Raw genomic sequence first — 23,381 nt, 5'->3', positions numbered from 1 at the left:
TCCATCTCCAGTCCCCACACGTCTTCCCGGGGACCCCTGTCTCCGCTCCCCACCCCTTCCCGGGACCCTCCCAGGCGACCCCCACATCTCCGCTCGTCCCACCTCCTCCCAGGGACCCTCCCCCGCCCCCCCCCCCGTCTCCGCCCCCCCAACGCCCTCCTGAGTACTCCGTCTCCGCTCCCCCCGACTCCTCCGGGGGACCCCCGTCTCCGCCCCCCCCACGTCTTCCCGGGGACCCGTATCCGCCCCCCCGCCTCCTCCCGGGGACCCCCGTCTCCGCCCCGCCCACGTCTTCCCGGGGACCCCCGTTTCCGGCCCCCACGTCTTCCCGGGGACCCCCAGTCTCTGCCCCCCCCACGTCTTCCCCGGGACCCCCGTCTCCGGCCCCCACGTCTTCCCGGGGACCCCCAGTCTCTGCCCCCCCCCCCGCCTCCACCCGGGGACCCCCGTCTCCGCCCCCCACGTCTTCCCGGGGACCTCCCAGGGGAGCCCCACCTCCGCCCCCCCACCTCCTCCCGGGGACCCCCGTCTCCGCCCCCCCACGTCTTCCTGGGGACCCCCGTCTCCGCTCCCCCGCCTCCTCCCGGGGACCCCCCTCCCGTCTCCGCCCCCCCACGTCTTCCCGGGTCCCCCAGTCTCCACGCTCGCCCCCGCACGGCCCACCAGGCCCCCCGGACGGGTGCTCCCGAGGCCGCCCACAAGGACCCCCACCGTCCCCGCGGCGCCGCGGGCTCTGGGGCGCGGCGCGGAGAGGACGCGCAGCCTCAGTAGGGCCGGGAGGCAGGGGCGGGCTGCGGGCCTCCTGGGGGCGGGGGGACGGGGGCGGGGCCTCGGGGCGGGGCGGGGCGGGGCGGGGCGGGGGCGGGGCCCCAGTGCCCGCGGAGCGCGCGGCGCGGAGGACCGTGGTCGGAGCGTGCGCTGCGGTCCGGGCCGGGGCGGGCGCGGGGTCGGGGTCGGGTTCGGGGTCGGGGTGCGGGCGCCATGGCGCTGAGCCCGGTGATCGGGAAGCTGCTGCACAAGCGCGTGGTGCTGGCCAGCGCGTCCCCCCGCCGCCGGGAGATCCTCAGCCAGGCGGTGAGCGGCCTGCGCCGGGGCTGGGGCGGGGAGGGGCGGCCGGGGACCCGGGGCCTGGGGCCGGGCTTAGTGACCTGGGGGCCTCGGCCGGGAGGTCTGCAGACTGCAGGCCTGGGGCCGGGAGGACCTGAGGCCGGGCACCTGGGGACCTGGGGGCCTGGGGCCTGGGGCCGGGAGGACCTGAGACCGGGCACCTGGGGACCTGGGGGCCTGGCGCCTTCCCATCCGCGGGGTTAGTGCTGGGGTCCAGGTGACTCGGGGGCCTGCAGACCTGGGGGTCTGGGGCTGGGAGGACTTGAGGCCACGCACCTGGGGACCTGGGGGCCTGAGGCCTACTGACCCATGGCACTAGTGCTCAGGCACCCGGTGACCTAGGGGCCTGGGGCCTACTGACTTGCCGGGCTACTGCTGGGGGTCCAGGTGACCCGGTGGCCTGGGGACGTGGAGGTCTGTAGACCTGGGGGTCCGGGGCCGGGAGGACCTGAGGCTGGGCACCTGGGGACCTGGAGGCCTGAGACTAGTGCTCGGAGTCCTGTGACTCCGGGGCCTGGAGACCTGGGGGTCTGAGGCCGGAGACCTAGTAACCAGGGGCACACTGACCTGCGGGGATACTGCCCAGGGGACCTAGCGACCAGGAGTGCAGGCCGGTGCCGGGGCTAGGGGTCTGTGTGACCAGGGGGCAGGGGTCTGCAGTCTGGGGTCTTCGTTGGAGCAACGGCGTAGGGATTCCAGGTCCCAGTGACAGGGTGCTTGGGGTGTGTGTGGTCTGCGTGGCCTAGGACTGGAGACTTCAGGCCAGGCCCAGTGGCCTAGTGACCTCCTGGCCGAGGGACTGCCCGGCCAAGGCCATGTCTGTGCCTGAGCTGGGTCCGTCCTGGAGCTGGTCCCCACCCGACTGTGGGGTGGTGTCACTGTGTGACTGGCCCCCCCACGGGGACGGCCTTGCCTGTCCACACGTGTTTGGGGACCGCGGTCAAGCAGTGTCCGTGGCATTTTGTGCGGGCGGTCAGTTTCCAGCTGCTTGTCCCGCCCCGGGGCTGACGTGCCGGCCTCGGGGACACTCCGCGAGCCCTTTGACCGCTCAGAGCCTCAGACCCCGGCCCAAGCAGGCCAGCCGGCTGGCCTGTGCGTGGCCGCCGCATGGACGGCAGTGGCTTCCCTCCAGGTCCGCTGGGCCCCAGCCAGCCCGCTCCCCCCGGGCCGCCGGGCAGCACCCACGGGTCCCTGTGCCGGGAGGACAGGCCGGGCAGGAGCCGGCGCGCAGTTAGGGCCTCGTGGACCGCAGGGTGCTCAGGGTCCGTGGGCTCTCCCCGCGGCGCCTGACACCCCGTGTTCTCGTGTTCCAGGGTCTCAGGTTTGAGGTGGTTCCTTCGAGGTTCAAAGAGACGCTGGATAAAGCCTCCTTCCCCGCACCCTACGCCTACGCCATGGAAACGGCCAAGCAGAAGGCCCTGGAGGTGGCCGCCAGGATGTACCAGGTGAGCGGCCGGGGCTGGGAGGGCGGTGGGCTCGGGGCCTGAGCGCTGGGCTGGCCTCACTGTCCTGGGCTCTCGGGTCCCAGTGTGTGGGCCTGATCCCCTGCAGCGCGCGCTCGAGGAACCCAACAGGACCACTGAGCACAAAGGAGTGACGGGGCCTAGTTAGGATCCAAGGCCCCGGGTGGCATTGGGGTCTCGGTGTGGCAGCCGCAGCCTCCCGACGGGGCCGGGGTCGGCGCTGACCTGCTCGCAGGTAGCCTTCGCAGTACCCGGTCCTGCCGGGGAGGACGGCGTTCACCGTCTGGGTTACTTAACGCTCCATCATAACGGATAGAGCATCAGCTAGGACGTGAGTTACCTGGGACGCGATGTAACGCTGTCGGTCACAGGATAAAGTCATGCAATGCACCGTCGTAATGAATACGTTATTATGTTTAATATAGTTATTTAATACACTATCCTAAGGAGTATAACATTGTTTTTAATATAGTTATTTTATACACTATCCTAAGGAATATAACATCATTATTTACAATATAGTCATTTAATACACCATCGTAATGAATATAACATCATTATTTACAGTATAAGGTTACGTAATACAGTATCGTAATGAATATAACATTTTTAATATAGTTATTTAACACAGTATCGTAATGAATATAACACTATTATATGCAATATAAAGTCATTTAATACACCATCGTAATGACTATGACATTATTTTTAATATAGTTATTTAATACACTATCCTAAGGAATATAACATCATTATTTACAATATAAAGTTATTTAATACACCATCGTAATGAATGTAACATTATTTAGAATATAAGGTTATTTAATACACTATCGTAAGGAATATAATGTTATTATTTACAATATAAAGTTATTTAATACACCATCGTAGTGACTATAACATTTTTATTTTTTATTTTTATTTTTTTCATTATTTTTAATACAGTTATTTAATACACTATCATAAGGAATATAAGATCACCATCTGCAATACAAAGTCATTTAATACACCATCGTGATGAATGTGACATTTTTATTTACAATATAAGGTCATTTAACACACCATTGTAATGAATATAAGGCTATTTATAATATACAGTAGTTAATACACTATCGTAATGAATATAACGTCATTATTTATAATATAATTTAATATACCATCGTAATGAATGTAACGCTGTTATTTACGATATAAAGTCACTTAATACGCCATCGTAATGAATATAACTTCGTTATTTTTAACATAGTTATTTCATACACTTATCGTAATAAATGTAACATTATTTACGATATAAAGTTACTTCATACACCATCGTAATGAACACAACGTTACTATTTACACCGTGAAGTCGTTTCATGCACCATCGTGAGGAGCGTGGCGGCGGCACTTCGGTACAGAACTCGCATCGCAGGGTGTCCCTGCAGGTCACTAGACGCCGTCCCACCGTAGGCGTTCACGGTGCCCGATCGCCGTGCGCCATCTGTCACCAGGCGCCACAGCGACATCCCACCGCGACTCCGGTCATACCACACGTGCTGTGTGCCCCGCGCTATAACATCAGCTATTGCAATAAATACTCGAGTATTGATTAATTGATTTTCAGCGGTAGAAAGGTTAATGTTTAAGGACGCCCAGGGTTCAAGGTTCCCTACAGACAGAGGTGATCCCAGACGAGCGAGCTCGGCCCCGAGCCTGAATTTTCCACGCGGACTGATTTAATTGCCCAGACGGCCTTCTCCTTAATTGCCATTGAGCGGGTCAGGAGAGGGCTTTGTCCTTAATTCTGGATAGCTGGGGGAGGATTTGGGGCGGCGCCGGGACCGGTGCCCCCATGCCCCCCCGCTGCCGTCCACCCCACCCCCACCACGAAGGAGGAGGAGCCCCTGGGGCGGGACACTGCTGTTTGCAGTGCTGCCCAGCAGGTGCATCCCCATCACGTGACCACAGAACACCTGCAGGCTGCAGCCCCTCACATGCCGGGGTCCCCGGCTCACACTCGGGTCCGTGCTGGGGACGTCGAGGAAGCCCAGATCCCACTCTCCCAAGTAGGACTGGCTTCATACCCACCCCTCGCGCCACCAGGGTGTCTGCACAAGACACACACGGGCGTCATGTCTAAAGCTGCGTTTGCATTTCCCGCAGAAGGACCTCCGGGCCCCCGACGTGGTCATCGGAGCGGACACCATCGTGGTGAGTGCCCTCGTGGCCTTCTCTGGCCGCCTGTTTGCTGTGTCTGTGCTGGGGACAGAGACCAAGGTGCGGACGCTGAGACCCGGCCTGCTCAGCGCGCGGCCCTCCTTGGTTCTCTTGCAGACGGTCGGGGGGCTGATCCTGGAGAAGCCGGTGGACAAGCAAGACGCGTACAGGATGCTGTCCATGTGGGTGTGCGCCCTGGTCCCCCGGGAAGCAGCGGGGGGGCCTGGGAGGGGTCGGGCCTGGGTCGGGGTCTGTGCCCGGGGTGAGGCTCATGTCCCGGGTGGGGGGGGTCCTCAGCTGAGGTCCTTGGGGAGGGTCAGGGCCCCTGGGGTGGGGCTCACGTCCAGGGTGGGGTGGGGTCCTCAGCTGAGGTCCTCGGTGGGGGGGGTCAGCCCCCTGGGGTGTGGCCTATGTCCAGGGTGCAGTGGGGACCTCAGTTGTGGTCCTGGGGAGGGTCAGCCCCCTGGAGTGGGGCCCTCACATGAGGGTCCCCGGTAGGATCAGCCCCTGGGGTGGGGCTCATGACCAGGGTGGGGGGGTCCTCAACTGAGGTCCCGGGTAGGGTCAGCCCCCTGGGGTGCGGCTTATGTCCAGGGTGGGGTGGGGACCTCAGCTGTGGCCCCGGGGAGAGTCAGCCCCCTGGGGTGTGGCCTATGTCCAGGGTGCAGTGGGGACCTCAGTTGTGGTCCTGGGGAGGGTCAGCCCCCTGGGGTGGGGCCCTCACATGAGGGTTCCCGGTAGGGTCAGCCCCCTGGGGTGCGGCTTATGTCCAGGGTGGGATGAGGACTTCAGCTGAGGTCCCGGGGAGGGTCAGCCCCCTGGGGTGGGGCTCATGTCCCGGGTGGGGGGGGTCCTCAGCTGAGGTCCTCGAGGAGGGTCAGCCCCTGGGGTGGGGCTAATGTCCCGGGTCGGGGGGGGGTCCTCAGCTGTGGTCCCGGGTAGGGTCAGGCCCCTGGGGTGGGGCTCATGTCCAGGGTGGGGTGGGGTCCTCAGCTGAGGTCCTCGGGGGGAGGGTCAGTCCCTGGAGGGGGGCTCATGTCCAGGGTGGGAGGGGTCCTCAACTGAAGTCCCGGGTAGGGTCAGCCCCCTGGGGTGCGGCTTATGTCCAGGGTGGGGTGGGGTCCTCAGCTGAGGTCCTTGGGGGGAGGGTCAGCCCCTGGGGTGGGGCTCATGTCCAGGGTGGGAGGGGTCCTCAACTGAGGTCCCGGGTAGGGTCAGCCCCCTGGGGAGCGGCCTATGTCCAGGGTGGGGCGAGGTCCTCAGCTGAGGTCCCGGGTAGGGTCAGGCCCCTGGGGTGGGGCTCATGTCCAGGGTGGGGTGGAGTCCTCAGCTGAGGTCCTGGGGAGGGTCAGCCCCCTGGGGTGCAGCTTATGTCCAGGGTGGGGTGGGGTCCTCAGCTGAGGTCCTTGGGGGGAGGGTCAGGCCCTGGGGTGGGGCTCATGTCCAGGGTGGGAGGGGTCCTCAACTGAGGTCCCGGGTAGGGTCAGCCCCCTGGGGAGCGGCCTATGTCCAGGGTGGGATGGGGACCTCAGCTGTGGTCTCGGGGAGGGTCACACCTGTCCCTCCGCACCTGTCCCCGCCGTGTCCCGTGGGCGGGCCCCTCACACAGCAGCCGCAGCAGCAACGCACGGACAGACAGACACGGGCTGATGGCGGGTGGCAGGGAGGCGCCCCCGCGGGGTCCGACCCGTCACGTCCAGGGCGTCCTGCAGGTTGAACGGCAAGGAGCACAGCGTGTTCACGGGCGTCGCCATCATCCACTGTTGCAGCAAAGGTACCGCGCCAGCCGCGTCCGCGTCCCCGTCCCGGGTCTGGGCCTCCGCGGGAGGGGCAGGTGTCCCTGCAGAGCTGAGCCCTCGGGTCCCCCGTGAGCGCATCTGCGCCCCTCTCTGCAGAGGTCAGGGCTGCCTGGAGGCCTGTGCGCCCCCACGGGACACGGGGTCACCGTGGGTGTGACCTGCACGGGCGCTTTCGCTGGCTGGTCCTGTGCAGCGCACAAGGCGTGGCCGCCGCTGGCTCACCTGGCCGCACACCTGGCCGCAGGGCGGAAGGTCCTAGAGGGAGAGCCCGAGGAGCCCTGTGCGCCGCGGTCCCCCCACTCGCGGGGTTCGCTGGCTTCATGTTCCCCGTCCCCCCCAGACCCCGCGGTTGACCATCCCCCCTGGCGGGTGGGGCGAGCAGGGGCAGAGAGGTCGGCGGGGGGCGCCCTGACCTCGGCCCGTGCTGCAGGCGGCCAGCTGGACACGGACGTGTGTCAGTTCCACGAGGAGACCACGGTCAGGTTCTCCCGGCTGTCGGAGGAGCTGCTGTGGGAGTACATCGACAGCGGCGAGCCCATGTGAGTGCCCCCGACGGGGACGCGTGCCTCCGGCCCTCGCGATGCACCTGCTTCCCGGCAACACTGCCGTGCGGGGGTCGCTGTCACCGTGACGCCTCTGGGGGTGGTGGGACGTGTACTCACAAGCCTCAGCGGCGTGGGGACACCTGCCCCAGAGGAGCCGCCGTGTGCTGTGGTTGATGTGACCAAGGCTCAGGCCTGCGTGCACGCGCCGGGTGGGACAGGGGAGGGCGCCCCTGCATCCCTCGCGGCGGCACCGGGGAGGCAGGTGTCAGCGCCCAGGAAGGAGCGGCTCTTGCACGGCCCTTCCTCCATCCTTAAGGAGGTCTCGGCAGAGGCACAGGCGCTGATCGGGGTCCTCAGGGCCATGCCCCAGGGTGCATGTAGGAGGCAGGGAGCCCGGAGACCGCCAGCCAGTGACACCTGGCCACTGCCCGTGCTGAGGACTCAAGGGTCGCTTAGCAGTTTGCGCAGAGCCAGACTGGTCCCCGAAGGGCCCCGGGGTGGTCGCTGGGCTCCCTGCCCCAGGCTGTGGGATCGGAGGGCCACAGGGAAGCGATCGTGCGACCCCCAGGACTCTGGTTGGTCCCGTAACGGTCCCGCCGTCTGCCCCCCACCCGGTCGCTCCCCGCGCTCAGGGACAAGGCGGGGGGCTACGGGATCCAGGCGTTGGGCGGCATGCTGGTGGAGTACGTCCACGGAGACTTCCTCAACGTGGTCGGCTTCCCCCTGAACCACTTCTGCAAGAAGCTGGTGGAGCTCTACTACCCGCCCGGCCGCCACGACGTGCGGCGCGTCAAGCACGACTCCATCCCGGCCGTCGACACCTTCGAGGACCTGAGCGACGTGGAGGGTGGCGGCTCGGACCCCTGCGGGGGGCATCGAAGGCGGCCCCGGAGGACAGGCTGCTGCGGGCACGCGGGGAGCCGAGGCCAACGGCGCGGTGGAGAGCCCGCCCCCGTTCCCAGCGGACCTTCTAGGACTCATAGATGGCTTTAAAGCGTCGAAGGTACTGGTCTGAGCGTCCTGGGGCTGCCGTCAGCGATGACCGCAGATTCGGGGGGCTTAACACCACAGGAATTCATCCTCCCCGGCTCTGGAGACCACACTCTGAGCTCCAGGGGGGCAGGACCACCGAGGTCCAGGGCTGGGGCTCCAGGGAGGGGCCCTCCCACCTTTTCCGGCATCTGGGCCCCAGGTGTCCCCAGGCTGGTGGCCGCGTCCCTCCCGTCTCCGCCTCCGTCCTCACGGGGCTCCTCCTCCGCATCTGCAGCTCCTCTTCTGTCTCTTACGAGGACCCCGGTCATTGGACGTAGGGCCACCTCGTGTCAGAGCCTTCACGTCCTCCCATCTGCAAACACCCTGTTTCCACATTCGACTCCCATCTCGGGTTCTAGGGGTCAGGACTTGGGCATATCTCTTGGGGGCGAGGTGTCTATGGGTATTTGAAGGTGCACAGGGTCTGATGACCGCAGCACGGGGACACGGTGCACCCCTGAGAGGCCTCTACTGTGGCCCAGGGAGACGAGGCCAGAAGGCTGGCCGTTGCAGCAGCCTCGGGACGCCCAGCGCATTCCCTCTGGCCAGGTGGCAGGTGGGGGGGGTCTGGCGCCAGGTCACCAGCTGTGTGCAGGGATCTGTGTCCTCACCGTGCCGTGGCCTCGGGATCCCAGCCACAGGGTGCCCCAGGTGGGGTGAGCGCCTGCAGGCCACTGGTGCTCGCGGGAGCCCGCGGGTGCCAGTGCCTGTGGCCTCCTCGTCCTTCCTGCGTGCTCACAGGCCTGCCGGCACAGCGTCTCAGGCACACGCGCACCTGGCCGTCCTCACGATCGCGGCCACGGCGGCACGCCCACCCGGCGGTCTCCTCTTCTCTCCGGCCTTCTCCCGCGGCCCCGCTCGGCCAACCTTCCGGCTGCCCGAGGGCTCTGGGCCCCTGAGAGGCTGCAGGGGGGTGGCCTTTCCCGTGCTTGGGCTCCGCAGGGGTCGCCACATCAGTGGCTGCGGGGGTTGCTCCCTCCCACACCCCTCACACCCCACCGGCCGCCTCCCTCTGACGGCCTTGGCACGGCAGGAGCTGTCGTGATCAGGTGGTTGTGCTGTGTCAGGCCTCGAAATAATGAATTTTCCTGCAAATAATAGTTAAAACAGAGCTCAGGCAACATTGCATTGTCACAGGATGGAGGTCCGCTGTGCTCCCGGCATCTGCTCGTCTATGATCTCTTAGCTACCTGCCTACCAGTCATCAAACTATTACCTGTCCGCCCCCATGCGCATCACCAGACCGTCAGTTATCTGTGTCCATAAATCTACTTACCTACGTGCCATCTCCCAGATCTAGCATCCATCCATTTATCGACCTACCTGCCTACCTGTGCACCCATCTGCCCACCTATCACATCATTCTCCTGACAAAGGGCTCCCGGCGGTCAGGTGAGCTGACCAAGCCGAGGGGCAGAGGGAGAAGCAGGGCCCTGCGGGGAGCCCGATGCAGGACTCAATCCCGGGACCCCGGGATCACGCCCTGAGCCAAGAGCAGATGCTCAACCACCGAGCCACCCAGGTGTCCCTGGAGAAGTTGCCGTTGACGGTTTTCACAGCTTTGACCTCCTTCTTTCGGGTCCGTAGCAGTAAAAAGTACCTGACAGGTCACGTAGTAAGTGTAATTGTACTTGTTTTTAACGCACAGGCCCTGTTCACGGCTTGCAAGCTGAAGGTGTTCGACGTACTGAAAGACGAGGCCCCCCTGAAGGCCGCGGAGGTTGCGGGCAGAATTGATGCCTCAGTGTGTGGAACTGGACGGCTCCTGGATGCCTGTGTGGCCCTGGGGTTACTGGAGAAGACAGACGGAGGTAAGGGGACCTCCTACGTGTTGTGCTGACAGTGTTCGCAGGTGGAAGTCGCTCACCGAGTAAAGGTGGCTTCTGAGCGAAGGCGGAACATGGCGTTTCCCGGAGAATAAGAAGAGAGAATGGGGGAGAGGAAACGTATTGAGTGTACGTGCATGTCAGGAGAGTGACGTCATTACGGGCTCTGCTCTCAAAGGAGCTGCATCCCTCAGGGTTCACGAGAGAAACACAACCAGTGGAATAGGCATGTGCACAAGGCAGATACATGTTTTTAATTATTTAGACAGATGAGATAAAGGCATGGATACACAGGTACATAGATATTAGGGAGGGGAAATAGCTAGGTAGGTAACAGGAGATTTGGATGGATAGACTGAGGTTGGATAGATGAATAGGTGGATGGATGGATGAATGGATAATGGATGGATGGATGGATGGAAATGATGGATGGATGGATGGATGGATGGATGGATGGATATGACGGATGGATGGATGGATATGACGGATGGATGGATGGATGATGGATGGATATGATGGATGGATGATGGATGGATATGATGGATGGATGGATGGAATGACAGATGGATAGATAGGTACGTAAGTAGGTGGGTGAATGGATGGAAGGAAGAATAGATGGGTAGGTAGGTGGATGGATGGATAGATGCGTGGATGCATGGATAATGGATGGATGGTTGAGTGGATGGATGGACAGATGGATAGATGCATGGTTGGAGAGGTAGGTAATTAGGTACATGTATGAATGCAAGGAAGAATAGATGGGTAGGTAGGTAAGTAAGTAGATGCATGTGTGGGTCTATGGATAATAGATGTGTAGGTAGGTAGATGAATGAATGGAAGGAAAGAAGAATAGATAGATGGACAGATAGGTAGATGGATGGGTGAACATAAGGCTGGTGGATGGACGGATGGATAGATGCATGGATGAATAAGTAGGTAGATGTATGAATGGAAGGAAGACTAGATGGGTAGGTAAGTAGGTAGATGGGTGGATGGGTAGGTAGGTAGATGGATAAATGGAAGGATGGTAGACTGGATGGATGGGTGGGTGGATGGATGGGTGGGTGGATGGATTAATGGATGCATGGATGATGGATGGATGGTTGAGTGGATGGATGGATGGGTAGTTAAGTAGGTAGATGTATGAATGGAAGGAAGGATAGATTGGTAGGTAGGTAGATGGATGGGTACATGGATGGATGGATGGATGGTTGAGTGGAGGGATGGATGGATGGATGGATGGATGGAAGGATGGTTGAGTGGATGGATGGATGGATGGATGGATGGAACGATGGGTCAATAGATGAATAGATAAGTAGGTAGATGGGGAATGGAGGGAAGCATAGACAGGTAGGTAGGTGGATGGTGGGCGACAGCGTGTTCGCCGAAACGAACGAGACTCTCGAGCATGGTCTCCGAGCAGACAGTCCAATGGATGGTCCCTCCGATGCCTTGGGAATGACAGGGGGCTCGAGGTACCTTCACCTGCGTGATAAGGAGGAACGTGGGGCGCCGGCCTGGGCCCCAGGAGCTGCCCTTTGCACAAAGTCGTACAAGCATGCGGTTAGGATTTGGGGCGCGGGAAGCGGGCCTTTCTCCCCAGCCAGATCATTGTCACGATCTCCTCCTCCTCTATCAAAAAGAATGACAGAACGTGGAGAAAGCTCCCGTGTCCAGACTTTCAATCACCCGGGAGGTTCTTCGGGCACGTTTTCGCGGGGCCCTTGCACGGTTCTGCGGGCGAACCTGTGAGCAGTTCCCACGCACACGCACAGGTCGTGCTGCTCTTCCAAAGGCTCAGAAGGAACAAGGTTTAGGCGTTAGGACGGACGCAGTGCGGCTCCTCGTCTCGATGAGGACAGTTGGTGGAGCCCTGTGTTGGCAGATGCGGGTCTCCCATCACCACCTGAGCCCCCAGCCTCCCGTTCTCTGGGTGCGGGTGTCCCAGAGGGGCTCCCCGGGGGGGCCAGGCCCTACGCACAGCCACCCGGGTGTGAAGAGGGGAGAGAAGGGAAGAGCTCTGACCCACATCGCCCACGGCCTCATCCCCTTCGCGTAAACGGCCGTAGGTGTCAGACCACCCTGCGCAGCGGTATGCAGCCTGGCGTGGCGTGGGTGCTCCTGGGCCCCCGGGCTTCAGGGGAACCGCCTCTGGGAGTATCCCCATGTTCGGGTCACACTTCCATGAGTCTGGTTCCGGGTGGGTCTGGGCTGAGGTCTCCGCGATGACCGAGCCCTGAGCAGGTGCGGTGTGTGGGGTCCCTGGGGCGTCCCCGGCCCGAGCGCCCACGGTGCCCTGTCGTGCCAGGTTACCGCAACACGGAGGTGGCAAGCCGGCACCTGGCGTCGGACGGCGAGTATTCGCTCCACGGCTTGGTGACGCGCCACGACGACCACACCTGGGAGCTCTTCACGCGCCTGGAGGTGGCCGTGCGACAGGGACCAAACGCAGCTGCGGGCGGGAAGGTGGAGGACCCGGCTCAGGTACTGGGGCTCCGGGCGCACACCTGCCCATCACACGCGTGTGTTGCAAAAGGACCCACGGGTATGGCTGCGGCCCGTGACCTGCGACCTCCTACAAAGCCTCTGCCTACCACCTTGGTGATGGGGAGGTCAGGGGAGGTCACGGGGTGGGAAGGACACGGGGTTGGGGGGGGCACCACCCGCTAGGGGGCGCACAAGCAAGGCACGTCCTTGTCACGGTTCTCAGTCCCGTCCCAGGTCCAGGCGCCTGCGGACTTGGGTCCACCCTCCGTCGTGGTGGAAGGGGCAGGGCGCGTCTGCCTGGGCCCTGCAGGGACACCAGGCCCGTCGTGGGGCTGCACCCTCATGACCTCATGACCTCATGACCCCGCCACCCCAGACACTGTCCCAATGCCAACCATCCCCTCCGGGTTAGGTTCTGACATAGGAAATTGGGGGGGAGGGCACCATCCTGAGCAGAGACAGTGGGGCACAGAAGCACCAGGCAGGGTCCCAGCAAGCAGAGCCGGGGGCGAGGGGGGTAGGGGGTCCCGGGGAGCAGAGTGAGTCCTGGGGAAAAAAGCGGGGCCAGGGGTCCTGGGAACCAGAGCAGGGGCAGGGGTCCAGGGGAACAGAGCAGGCGCAGGTGGGGGGTGGGGTCATGGGGACCAGAGCGGGGAGGTGGGTCCTGGGGAGCAGAGCAGGGGTGGGGGGGTGAGGGGAGGCAGGGTTCCCGGGGCGCAGAGCGGGGCAGTCGCAGCCTCAGCTCTCCCCACGGCCCCCATTGGAGAGGCAGCGCGGAAGGCAGGGCAGGGCTGGGGGGAACCACGTCCCAGGTGGGGGCTCAGGTGGGCGCCCCCCAACCCCGCCTGTCCCTGTGGGACTCAGGGCCACTTCCTGCACATCGCCCCCACCCCGTCTCCGCTGGCCATCTCAGTGGCCACCTGTCCCAGCAGGGGCTTGGGTTCCCCCTCCCCCTGCAGAGGCCCTGCCCACACGCGACCCCGGAGGGGGGGGGGGTGGTGGCTACAGGGTCCGAAGGATCAGCGGGCAGAGGGTCACCAGCACGGTGCCCGCTGCATGGGCCACCGGGGAGACCCCACCTGGTCCCTCCCGCCTGCTGTGCAGCGACACCCTTCCTGGGGAGCCTGGGGGCTCTAGGGTGAGCGCAGGTTGGCTGACTCCAGATCCTGGCCCCGGGCGTCTGTTTTGAAGGGCGGATCTGGATCCCACTGGAGCTGCCCTCCCTCCCTCGCTCCCGGCAGGACCCCACCCTGAGCTGGACCCTGCCCTGCCCCAGCAGAGCCCGCCTGACCTGGCTCCGCCCCCCCCACCCCTCCCCGAAGGGCTGGGCCCCATAGGAACACCCACGCGGCCCAGGCCTGACTGCCCCCCCTCCCCCTGGAGCAGCTCCCTGTCCTGGCTGCCCCCTCATGCTCCCTGCAGAAAGGCGGGGTGGGGCCAGCAGCCGGGCCCCAGGAGCCCCTGGGCCTGGTGGGTCCCTCAGACCCCGTCCCGTTTCAGAGCCAGCAGACGACGCTGCAGTTCATGCGGGCCATGCACGGCCTCAGCAAGCTGACGGCCCGCCGGGTGGCCACGGCCTTCGACCTGTCCCGGTTCACCTCGGCCTGTGACCTGGGAGGTGCGTAGCCACAGCACCCCCACCCCCTGGGGCCAGGAATGGGGCGCAGACGACTTTGTGTGTTCCCCGGGAGAAGTCCCGCCCGCCTCATCTGCTAATGCGATGTCCAAAATGGGTTCCCCTCTGCATGCAGCAGCGAAGTCCCTGGGTTTGGCCGTGCCGCCGGCTGGGGCTTGGGGGCAGATCATCCCAAGTGCGAGGAGGTTCTAGGGATGGGCAAGGGGTACATTGAATCTGGGGGCCCACGGGGAGCCCAGAGCTGCCAGCTTTCATTTCCTGGTCATCTGTACGCCGCTCCTCCTGGTGGCCCAGAGCGGCTGCTGGGGCGCCAGCCATCACATCTACATTCTTGCCGCAGAAAGGAGATGGGAGGAGTGCAGCCCCCCCCCCCCAGCTGGGCCACGATGCTCCCTGGGTGAGTCTATGCCCACCCGGAGCCCCGGCTCACCTGCGCTGGGCCAGCACCGGTCTTGCCGTGCCTAGCCAGGTCCTGACCCCGAGAGGCCCCGCGGCCTGTGTGAGACAGCAGAGATCTCTGCCAGCAGCTGCCTTCCGGCCGCAGTGTGCGTGCTCAGGCATCACTTTGGTTTAGCCAAGGTGGAACCGGGGCGGCCGGCCAGGGGGCACGGGCGGGTCACGGAGCAGGTGTGCGTCCCCGCAGGCTGCACGGGCGCGCTGGCCCACGAGCTGGCCCACGAGTACCCGCGCATGAGGGTGACGGTGTTCGACCTCCCGGACGTCCTCGAGCACGTCGCGTGCTTCCAGCCCGGAGGGCGGCCCTCGGAGCAGATCAGCTTCGTGCCAGGTGCGCGCTGCTTTGTGTTTGCCAAGCGTCGACGTTCGGCCGACCGTATGGGCTTCTACGGGGTGTGCGTGCAGGGTGTGGGTGTGCGTGTCTTCTGGGAATGTGAACATGGGTGTATTTGTGTGTGTGCACATGCGGTTACCTGTGTGGGGGATGGCTCTGTGTGTGTCTGGGCGTGTGCGTGCGTGTGCCTATGCATGCACATGTGTGCCTGGGCACGTCTGTGCGGTGTGCCTGTGCGTGCTTATGATACGTGTGTGTTGTATGTGTAAATGCAATCGTCTTTGCGTGTGTGCATGCATGCATTTGTTGTTTCTGCATGTATGTGCATGTGTGTGTTGTCTGTGTACATGCAAATGTATGTCTGTTTGTCTGCATGTGTTTGTGTGTGCATGTACACACGTGTGTCTTCTTTGTGTGGGCATGTAGTTGTGCCTGTGTGTGTGCTTGCATCTGTGCATATCTCTGTGCGTGATGTCTTTGTCTCAGTCTCTGTGCACATGTGCATGCACGCTTGTGTGTCTGCACGTGTGCATGTATGCATGTTGCCTGTATGCATGCACATCTGTGCCTGTGTACATGTCTCTGTGTCAGTGTGCCTGTGTGTGCTTATGACACGTGTGTTTGAGTGTGTGTGTACGTGTGTGTCTGTGTAAACGCAAACGTCTGTGTGTGCATGCATGCATTTGTTGTCTTTGCATGTACGTGCATGTGTGCGTTGTCTGTGCGTGCAAACGTAAGTCTGTTCTGCATGTGTTTGTGTGTGCATGTACACACGTGTGTTTGTGTGTGCATGCAGTGTGTGTGTTTGCATCTGTGCATATCTCTATGTCTGATGTCTTTAAGTCTCAGTCTCTGTGTGCATGTGCCTGCACGTGTGTGTCTGTGCGTGTGCATGCCCGTGTGTTGCCTGTCTGCATGCACGTGCCTGTATACATATCTCTGTGTCGGTGTCCCTGTGTGTGCATGTGATACATGTGTTGTCTGAGTGTGTGTTGCGTGTGTGTATGTGCATTTAAACGTATCTATGCATGTATTTGTCTCTGCATGTTCATGCATGTGTGCATCATCCGTGTATTTGTCTATGCGCGTGTGTGCAGCTACGTGTGTGTGTGATGTGCATGCAGTGTGTGTGCGCCTGCGTGTGGTCTGCATGCGTGTGTGCATGCACATGAGTTTCCGTGTGTGCGTGCACAGTTGTGTGCATCTCCACGTCATATAACGTGAGCGTGAGCGGCCGTGTCAGCGGCCCTGGAAGCAGCAGTGCTGGGCGGGCACGTGGGGACGTGGATCGGCAGAGGTGGGCGTCTGCAGGTGTCTGCACCCACCACGGCCACACAAGCTGGAGCAGGAAAGCCTTGAGTTAGACGCGAGGGAGAACTTCCAGGGCCGGGGCAGGGGGTGGATGCAAACGTGGGAGCAGCTTGAAAAGAAACCCTTGCGGTCCTGAATCCCGTGGGCGCCGCGACCCGGCCCAAGGGCACGCGTGCTGACGGCCCAGGGTTCGGACTTCTGGCATGTTTTGGGATCAGGACACAGTTGTCCCTGCTGCCAGCAGTTCTGGGGAGCGGCCGACTCCCCCCCCCCGTCATGTGTCTGTCGGGTGGACACGTAGCTCCCGCGTCCCTGACGGGCTCATGGCACCTTGTTTCCACACCAGGTGATTTTTTTTTTTTTTTACTTCATTTAATTAATTAATAATTCTTTTTTCCATGTGAGTTTTCCTTTTTCTTTTCTTTTTTTTAATTTCATTTTATTTATTTCTTATTATTCATTTATTTTCTCCTGAGTTTTTCTTTTTTTCTCATTTTATAAATTTTATTTTACTTAGTATTCTTTTAATTTCCTTATTTTTTATGTATTTTCTTATTTCTTTTTATTATTATTATTATTTTTTTTATTTTCTTATTTCTTTATTTTGTTCCCAGGTGACTTTTTCAAGGACAGCCTCCCGGAGGCAGAGCTGTACGTGCTCTCCAGAATCCTGCACGACTGGCCGGACGACCAGGTGCACGCGCTGCTGGGCCGGCTGTCAGGCCGCTGCAAGCCAGGTGAGACGGGGCCCGGGCCGGGGCCTTCCTGCACATGCGCACCCAGAAAGGAAAGACAGGACGAGGTGGCTTGGCGGAGAGCCAGGTGACCCGGCTTGGTCCGCGGGGAGCGTGCCGGGAGCTCTGGGAACCTCTCACCGGAGCCCCGTGTCCTGGCCCCATAAAGCCGGTGACTGGCGTCTGCGCTCTGGGGCCCCGGAGGCTCCTGGACGCGCCCCAAGTGGTCCCTCTGAGGACGCAGGCTGTGCACCTCCCGACTGCTGGCCTCGGCGCTCCGTGTCCCCGGGGCCGTGTCCGAGGCGGTCACAGCCGCCATGGCCCGTCAGGCCGTGCAGCAGGATGCATCCAGCCACCCCGCGGCCCCGTCGCAGGCCCTCGAGGTCCCAGTCCCGGAACCACGGCTCTCATTTCCGCGTCCTGAGCTCCTGGCATCTGGCGAAGCAGTTCTGGGGGGGCCTCCCTGCGGCCTTGGGGAGCGTAAACGAGCCGGCCATCCGCGTGTCCTGTTTTGTGCACCGTGAGGCTGCTTGTAGTCTTGCACTTGGGCCGGGAGGTGCCCGTCATGTGGGGTCTCCTATTTTGCACAAAAAGAAAGAAGGAACTGAAGTGTGAAGTGCAACAGGGCGTGTATGCGTAGAGACAGGGCTGTGGCCCAGGCGACATGCAGAGTGTGCAGGCGAGAGGAGGCAGGAGGGCCCCTCCCCGGAGCCTGTGGAGGGAGCGTGTCCCCCCTGGACCCCAGAGCTGGGCGAGGATGTGACCCTGGGACAGTGCGGTTGCAGGCGACGTTCATGGCCAGGAGGTCCGGCTAGGGGAGTGCAGGGGCGAGCCCGGGGCGCTGAGGCTTCCCCCCAGACAGGTTCACAGATGTCAGAGCTCGCACCCCAGGAGCTTCCCTGCACCTGCAGAGCTGCCAGTTCGCGGGTGGCCTGCACCCAGGGCGCAGGGGTCGCAGAGCTCAAACTGGCCTTTTGTAAGATTTTCTTATGGGATTTCCAGCATGCGTGCGCCGTGATGGGGCCGCGGTCCCCTGCACCCAGACTCAGTTTCCCCCACCCGTGTGCACGAGGTGAACCATCCCGGCCCCGGGTTGTGTCCACCAGCGCTGGGCTCGCCCCCGGCTCCGCGTCCCGGTCCTGCGTCCTCCTCCCATCCCAGGGTCTGGGTCTCTGTCCCCTGTGGTTCTGCTCACCCTGCACACTGGCGGGCAGTGTCCCCACCTCGCCGCAGGAGGCCCGGCAGTCCCCTCACTACATTCCCACCCCCGTGCGGGGTGTCCCCACGGGGCCCACCGTGGAAACCTTGCCCTTGACCGCAAGCTGGCTGTGTGCTTCGTAGGCGGCGGCGTGTTGGTGGCCGAGGAGACCGTGGACGAGGACCCAGCGACGGGGCGGAGCAACCTGGCGGCGGCCCTGAGCCTGCTGGTGCGCCCCCGGGGGCGCGGCCGCAGCGGGGCGGAGTACCGGGACCTGCTGGAGCAGCACGGCTTCCGGGACGTGCAGGTGGCGGCCGCGGCGGGGGGCGCGCTGCACCTGCTGCTGGGCACCCGGGCCTCGCCGCCCTGAGCCCCAGCAGTGGGGCAGGCCGCAGCAGGCGCAGGGCGCTCGCCGGAGGTCCCGCTGCCGTGGCGGGAGCCACGCAGTCTGTGCAAAGGCCCGGTGGCACCCAGGCCCCCTGGGCGCCTCCTCCACGCCTCTTTTCCCCGCGCTTCTGCGTGTGTTTAAGCAGCTGCTGCCTCACGCAGGTGGCGGGTCATGGGGTGGACAGGACTCCTTTCCACCCAGGTCCCCGAGCGACGCGTGTCACGCTCAACTCTTGTGTACGTGTGCCTTAATTTATCTTCTGAACAGGCAGGTGCCTTGCGCTCTTCTGTATATCGGGCAATGACAGTGCAGAGCAGCTCGCAAGGTGTCTGTGAGCGGACGTTCTGGAATTATTAGGAAAACGGTCCAGTCGGTCACATCCCTGGTGGCTGACGCGCCTCCCACGCGCGTGTGCACTGGTGCACGTGCGCGCTCTGTCTCAAATAAATAAATCCTTAAATAAAAATAGTAAAAATGAGCAACTGCGCGGGCCTCCACATGCTTATACGCCCAGTAGCTTTCTCTGTCTGGACGGGTTTTCTACAGAGACGCCAAGTTACGTCTACGTGTGAGCGTGTAGACTCACACCAATCGCGCCTGTGCTCGATGTTGTCTCATTAGATGTGCCTTCACGCAGACGTCAATGCATTCTTTTGGTCAGAGTCCAAATTTTAAAAATAATAATAATAATAGTAATGGCAAGTTGGGTGTCGATCGGAGCCTGGGGTGGAAGAGGGATGAGGTGGTGATGAGCGGGGCCGCGGCGTCCAGGGCGGTGCCCGCAGCTGCCCTGCTGCAGGACGAGGGTTCGGGCTCAAGGCCTCACCTGGCGCCCCTGAAACAGGCCCTTCGCGCCCCGCCCAGGCCTCTCCCTCCGCGTCCGACCCCTGCGCGGGGCTGGGGCAGGTGACCGAGCTCCTCCCACCCCGTCCAGGCTCCTCCCACCGCGTCCGACCCCTGCGCGGGGCTGGGGCAGGTGACCGGGCTCCTCCCACCCCGTCGGACCCCTGAACTGGCCTGGGGCAGGTGACCCAGGCCCCACCCACCGCGTAGGTGCCGCTGCGCAGGCCTGGGGAAGGTGACCCGGGCTCCTCCCACCGCGTCCAGGCTCCTCCCACCCCGTCCGACCCCAGAACCAGCCTGGGACAGGTGACCCGGGCTCCTCCCACCGCGTCCGACCCCTGCGCAGGCCTGGGACAGGTGACCCGGGCTCCTCCCACCGCGTCCGACCCCTGCGCAGGCCTGGGGCAGGTGACCCGGGCTCCTCCCACCGCGTCCAGGCTCCTCCCACCCCGTCCGACCCCAGAACCGGCCTGGGGCAGGTGACCCGGGCTCCTCCCACCGCGTCCAGGCTCCTCCCACCCCGTCCGACCCCAGAACCGGCCTGCGGCAGGTGACCCGGGTTCCTGCCACCCCGTCCAGGCTCCTCCCACCGCGTCCGACCCCTGCGCGGGGCTGGGGCAGGTGACCGGGCTCCTCCCACCCCTTCCGACCCCTGACCCGGCCTGGGGCAGGTGACCCGGGCTCCTCTCACCGCGGGGTCCCCTCCTGCACCGGGTCCGCCGCCCCTGTCCTGGGCTGGTGCTAAGCAGGGAGGGCTGGTGCCCTCTCGGGGTGGCCGCGCTGCGTGACGCTGACGGACCCGGTGACATCGCACACCTGCTCTCGGTGGCTGCCACTTGTCTCAGGGACGCAGGGGTAGAAGCAACCGCGCTCCTCACCAGGCCCCTCGGAACATCCAAGTCGTCCCCCCCCCCCCCCGTGGTCCCGGCTGCTCTGTGCCTGCGCCCCCGACGCCCCGACCCCACGACCCCGGGCCCAGCACGGGCCGCCCCTGGGCGTGCACATCCCCCGGCGCCCCGACCCCACGACCCACGGAGACCACGGCTGGGAGCCAGCGGCCAGATAACATCTCAGAAGGCGGCGACAGTCCGTGGGTTCCTTACACCACGCGCTGTCCCGTGTCTCTTTTGGTAGTAAAACACCAGAAAAATGAGATTACGACGTGGGGCCTCGCTGCCACACGACCTGCCTCTTCGTTTGTCGGGAATACAGCTCTTTTTAGGGGCGTCTGACGGGGAGCAGAGCCGGGTACGCGTGTCTTTAAAGGGCCTTAGTCTTCAGGAGCCAGGGGGGCTCTGGAGGGTGGAATTCTGCGGCTGCCCCCCCCCCACCAGCACCTGTGCAGGGGACAGTTATTCCTGGACGCACCCGGCCTGTCGTTGGGCAGGTGTGTGACCCCAGGGCTCCAAGCAGCGCCCCCGGGGAACGCGTCACCACCCTCCTGACCACCGGCATCACAGGGTCCCGTGGGGGGGGCACCATCTGACCCAACCGACCGGGTTCCTTAAAGGCAGGCCTCAGGGAAGGCACCCCCACCCCCAGCGCGCAGCCCACCCCGTCGTTCTCAGCCATCAGCTGCAAGGCACAATCTTTGCCAACAGTTTTACTACAATCTTTTATTTGTTTAATTCCCACACCCGTTTTCCAGACACCGTGGGGCCGCGGCGTGAGGCACCTGCTGGCCCGGCGCCAGGCGAGCACCCGGGGCGCCCCGTGCAGTCTTAGGCTCGGGGGTGCTTCTCAGGGTCCCCGCGCGGGCTGGAAACAACCCTTTGCAGGCCCCGGGCCTCCCTGCCTCCCCTGCCACCCCTCCCCTATCCCGGTGAGACCGTGCAGGCTGTGGCCTTTCCCGGGACACGAGCTTCTTGGTTTCTAGTGTTCCTCAGCCCCCTGCTCTGTAGGGCCAGCTCCCGTGCATCCCGGGCCCTGTGTCACCCGCACACACACTCCAAGGACGAACAGGTCAGTGCCTGAGCCTACCCGCCCACCCCCCCCCCCACCCGAGGGAAAACGTGTCCTGAACCTCAATTAGCCCTAAGTGCAAGGGCTCCTGTTGGTTCGTGCAAACGGATTCCAGAAGCTTCCCGGGGCCCCCAGGGCTCCGAGCCGGCTGCTGGGAGTTCAGAGCTAGCGGAGGGCAGAGGCTAACCGCCCCCCACGGCAGGAGCCCCCCACGGCTGAGCCCGGCGCTCTAGAGAAGCTCCTCGCTCGTCCCAACTCCATTGCAGTCGTCAGCCTGGGCGCCCCCCCTCCCAGCAGACCTCTGGGGCACTGGCACTCGGTGCCCGGCCCTTCCGGCCCAGACAGGCCCGTACTGTTGTCACCTGGAGGTGCCCCCCACGGCCGCTGCGCCAAGCCTGGGGCCCTCCGGGGACCTTCCCGCTCCCTGTCCCAGCGAAGCCCCCAGAATGTGCCAGAATCTCCAACGCCGTGTTCGCGAGCCCAGACCCTGGGGCCTTCTAAGTGACTTCTGGGTGCTCCCCCAGCACCCCCTGCACCCTGGCCAGCACGGGTGCTCCAGCCTCACCTGCCTCTCCCAGAGGCCAGGCCTGGGCGGAGCCGGCATCCGCAAGGACACAGGGAACTGGACAAGGACACAAAGCTCCGCGATGCTTTGCTGGCATCCGGCCACCCGCTCAAGGGTTCCCTACCTGCCAGGGGGACGCAGGGGAGCAAACACAAGTGGGGCGAGCACGGGAGCAGGGAGGAGGAGGACGGAAGCGGAGGCAGGGACAGGAGAGAGACAGGAAGAGAGACAGGGAGGCCTAAAGCCAGTCGGGCGGAGCCCTGAGGGCGCCTCCCGGAGCTGGAGTCCCGCTGCGGCCAAGCCAGCGAGCGACACACCTTCCACTCCGAGCGACACACCTTCCACTCGGATCGCTCGCTCGGTTACAATCCAGTAAGAGGTTCAAGGTCAATGGAACGTTCCGCAGGACACCGTGTCCGGGCTTGAGCTTCCCTCCTGGGGGTGCCCGGGGTGTGTGTGCATGTGTGTGTGCAGGTGCACGTGTGTGTGCAGGTGCCTTCTGCGTGTGCACAGGTGCCGTCTGCGTGTGCAGGTGCACGCGTATGTGCAGGTGCCTTCTGCGTGTGCACAGGTGCCGTCTGCGTGTGCAGCTGGACACACAGGTGCATGTGCGTGTGCAGGTGCCTTCTGAGTGTGCGCAGGTGCCCTGTGTGTGTGCAGGTGCACGAATGCACAAGTGCGTGTGCGTGTGCAGGTGCCCTCTGTGTGCAGGTGCACGCGTGTGTGCAGGTGCCGTCTGCGTGTGCACAGGTGCCGTCTGCGTGTGCGTGTGCAGGTGCCTTCTGCGTGCGCAGGTGCCCCGTGTGTGTGCAGGTGCACGAATGCACAGGTGCATGCGTGGCCGGCTCAGCATGGCCCCGTGCAGCGAGCGCCGCCGCGAGTCACCCATCCATGCGGGCTGCAGCACCCCCACATGAGGGCGCGGGGGTCTTGGGGGGGCCCAGGCTTGGGCTCGCTGGGGTTGGTCTGGGGCGTCCGCATGGGCCAGTGGGCGGGGCGCTGGAGTGAGGACGGGTCGGGCGGCCAGTCGTGGGGACTGTGGGCTTTTGGAGGGGGGAAGTGCAGGTGGCAGGCGACCTGACCTTGCGGTCTTCGAGCTGACCTTGGGGTCTTCCAGAGGAGCCCGGGGCCGCGACGTGACCTCGGGGTCAGCACACGGGGCCAAGGGGTCGCGGTCGGGGGACGGGTCGCGCAGGGTCAGGGTCGCGGTGCTGGGCGCGCCCGGGGGGCCAGCGGCTGGAAGGAGCCCGAGCTCGCGGACCCGCCGCCGCCGCCGCCCCCTCCCCCCGCCGGGAGCGCCCAGGGCCCGCGGCGACCTTCACAAGGTCACGGCGGCGGCCGAGCCCTCGGGCCGCACGGCGCATGGGCGGGGTCCCGCTCCCGGCATGCCTCGGGGCCCGGCGCGCGGGAAGGGGCGGGGCAACGGCAGCAGCGCAGCCAATGGGCGCGGCGCGGGCGGGCACGGGGCGGGGCGCGCTGCGGCTCCCGGCAGCCCGCGG

General features: G+C 63.6%; 1 protein-coding gene and 1 non-coding gene across 3 annotated transcripts; one reads left to right on the top strand and one right to left on the bottom strand.

The window, feature by feature from the left end:
• Positions 1-917: 917 nt before the first annotated feature.
• Positions 918-18,990, top strand: ASMTL (acetylserotonin O-methyltransferase like). Its single transcript, XM_038586714.1, is given in 14 exon segments — positions 918-1,074; positions 2,421-2,552; positions 4,713-4,760; positions 4,884-4,948; positions 6,479-6,540; positions 6,996-7,104; positions 7,743-7,973; positions 7,975-8,113; positions 9,791-9,953; positions 12,277-12,452; positions 13,956-14,073; positions 14,735-14,878; positions 16,807-16,929; positions 18,268-18,990. Coding segments are annotated over 14 exon segments (1,830 nt in total). The 5' UTR covers positions 918-981; the 3' UTR covers positions 18,495-18,990.
• Positions 6,248-23,204, bottom strand: LOC119868345. 2 transcript variants are annotated; one of them, XR_005386050.1, is made up of 4 exons: positions 22,965-23,204; positions 14,522-17,503; positions 6,979-9,230; positions 6,248-6,472 (listed from the first exon to the last, which is right to left on the bottom strand). It is a non-coding gene; the product is annotated as an uncharacterized LOC119868345 (transcript). The 2 variants fall into 2 exon arrangements; XR_005386049.1 differs by lacking the exons at positions 6,248-6,472; positions 6,979-9,230 and adding an exon at positions 10,490-12,420.
• Positions 23,205-23,381: the final 177 nt, after the last annotated feature.

The sequence above is a fragment of the Canis lupus genome, chromosome X, assembly GCF_011100685.1.
Source record: "Canis lupus familiaris isolate Mischka breed German Shepherd chromosome X, alternate assembly UU_Cfam_GSD_1.0, whole genome shotgun sequence".
Taxonomy (NCBI): domain Eukaryota; kingdom Metazoa; phylum Chordata; class Mammalia; order Carnivora; family Canidae; genus Canis; species Canis lupus.
Note: the sequence above shows the minus strand (reverse complement) of the source record. Positions and strands in the feature narration are given on the sequence as shown.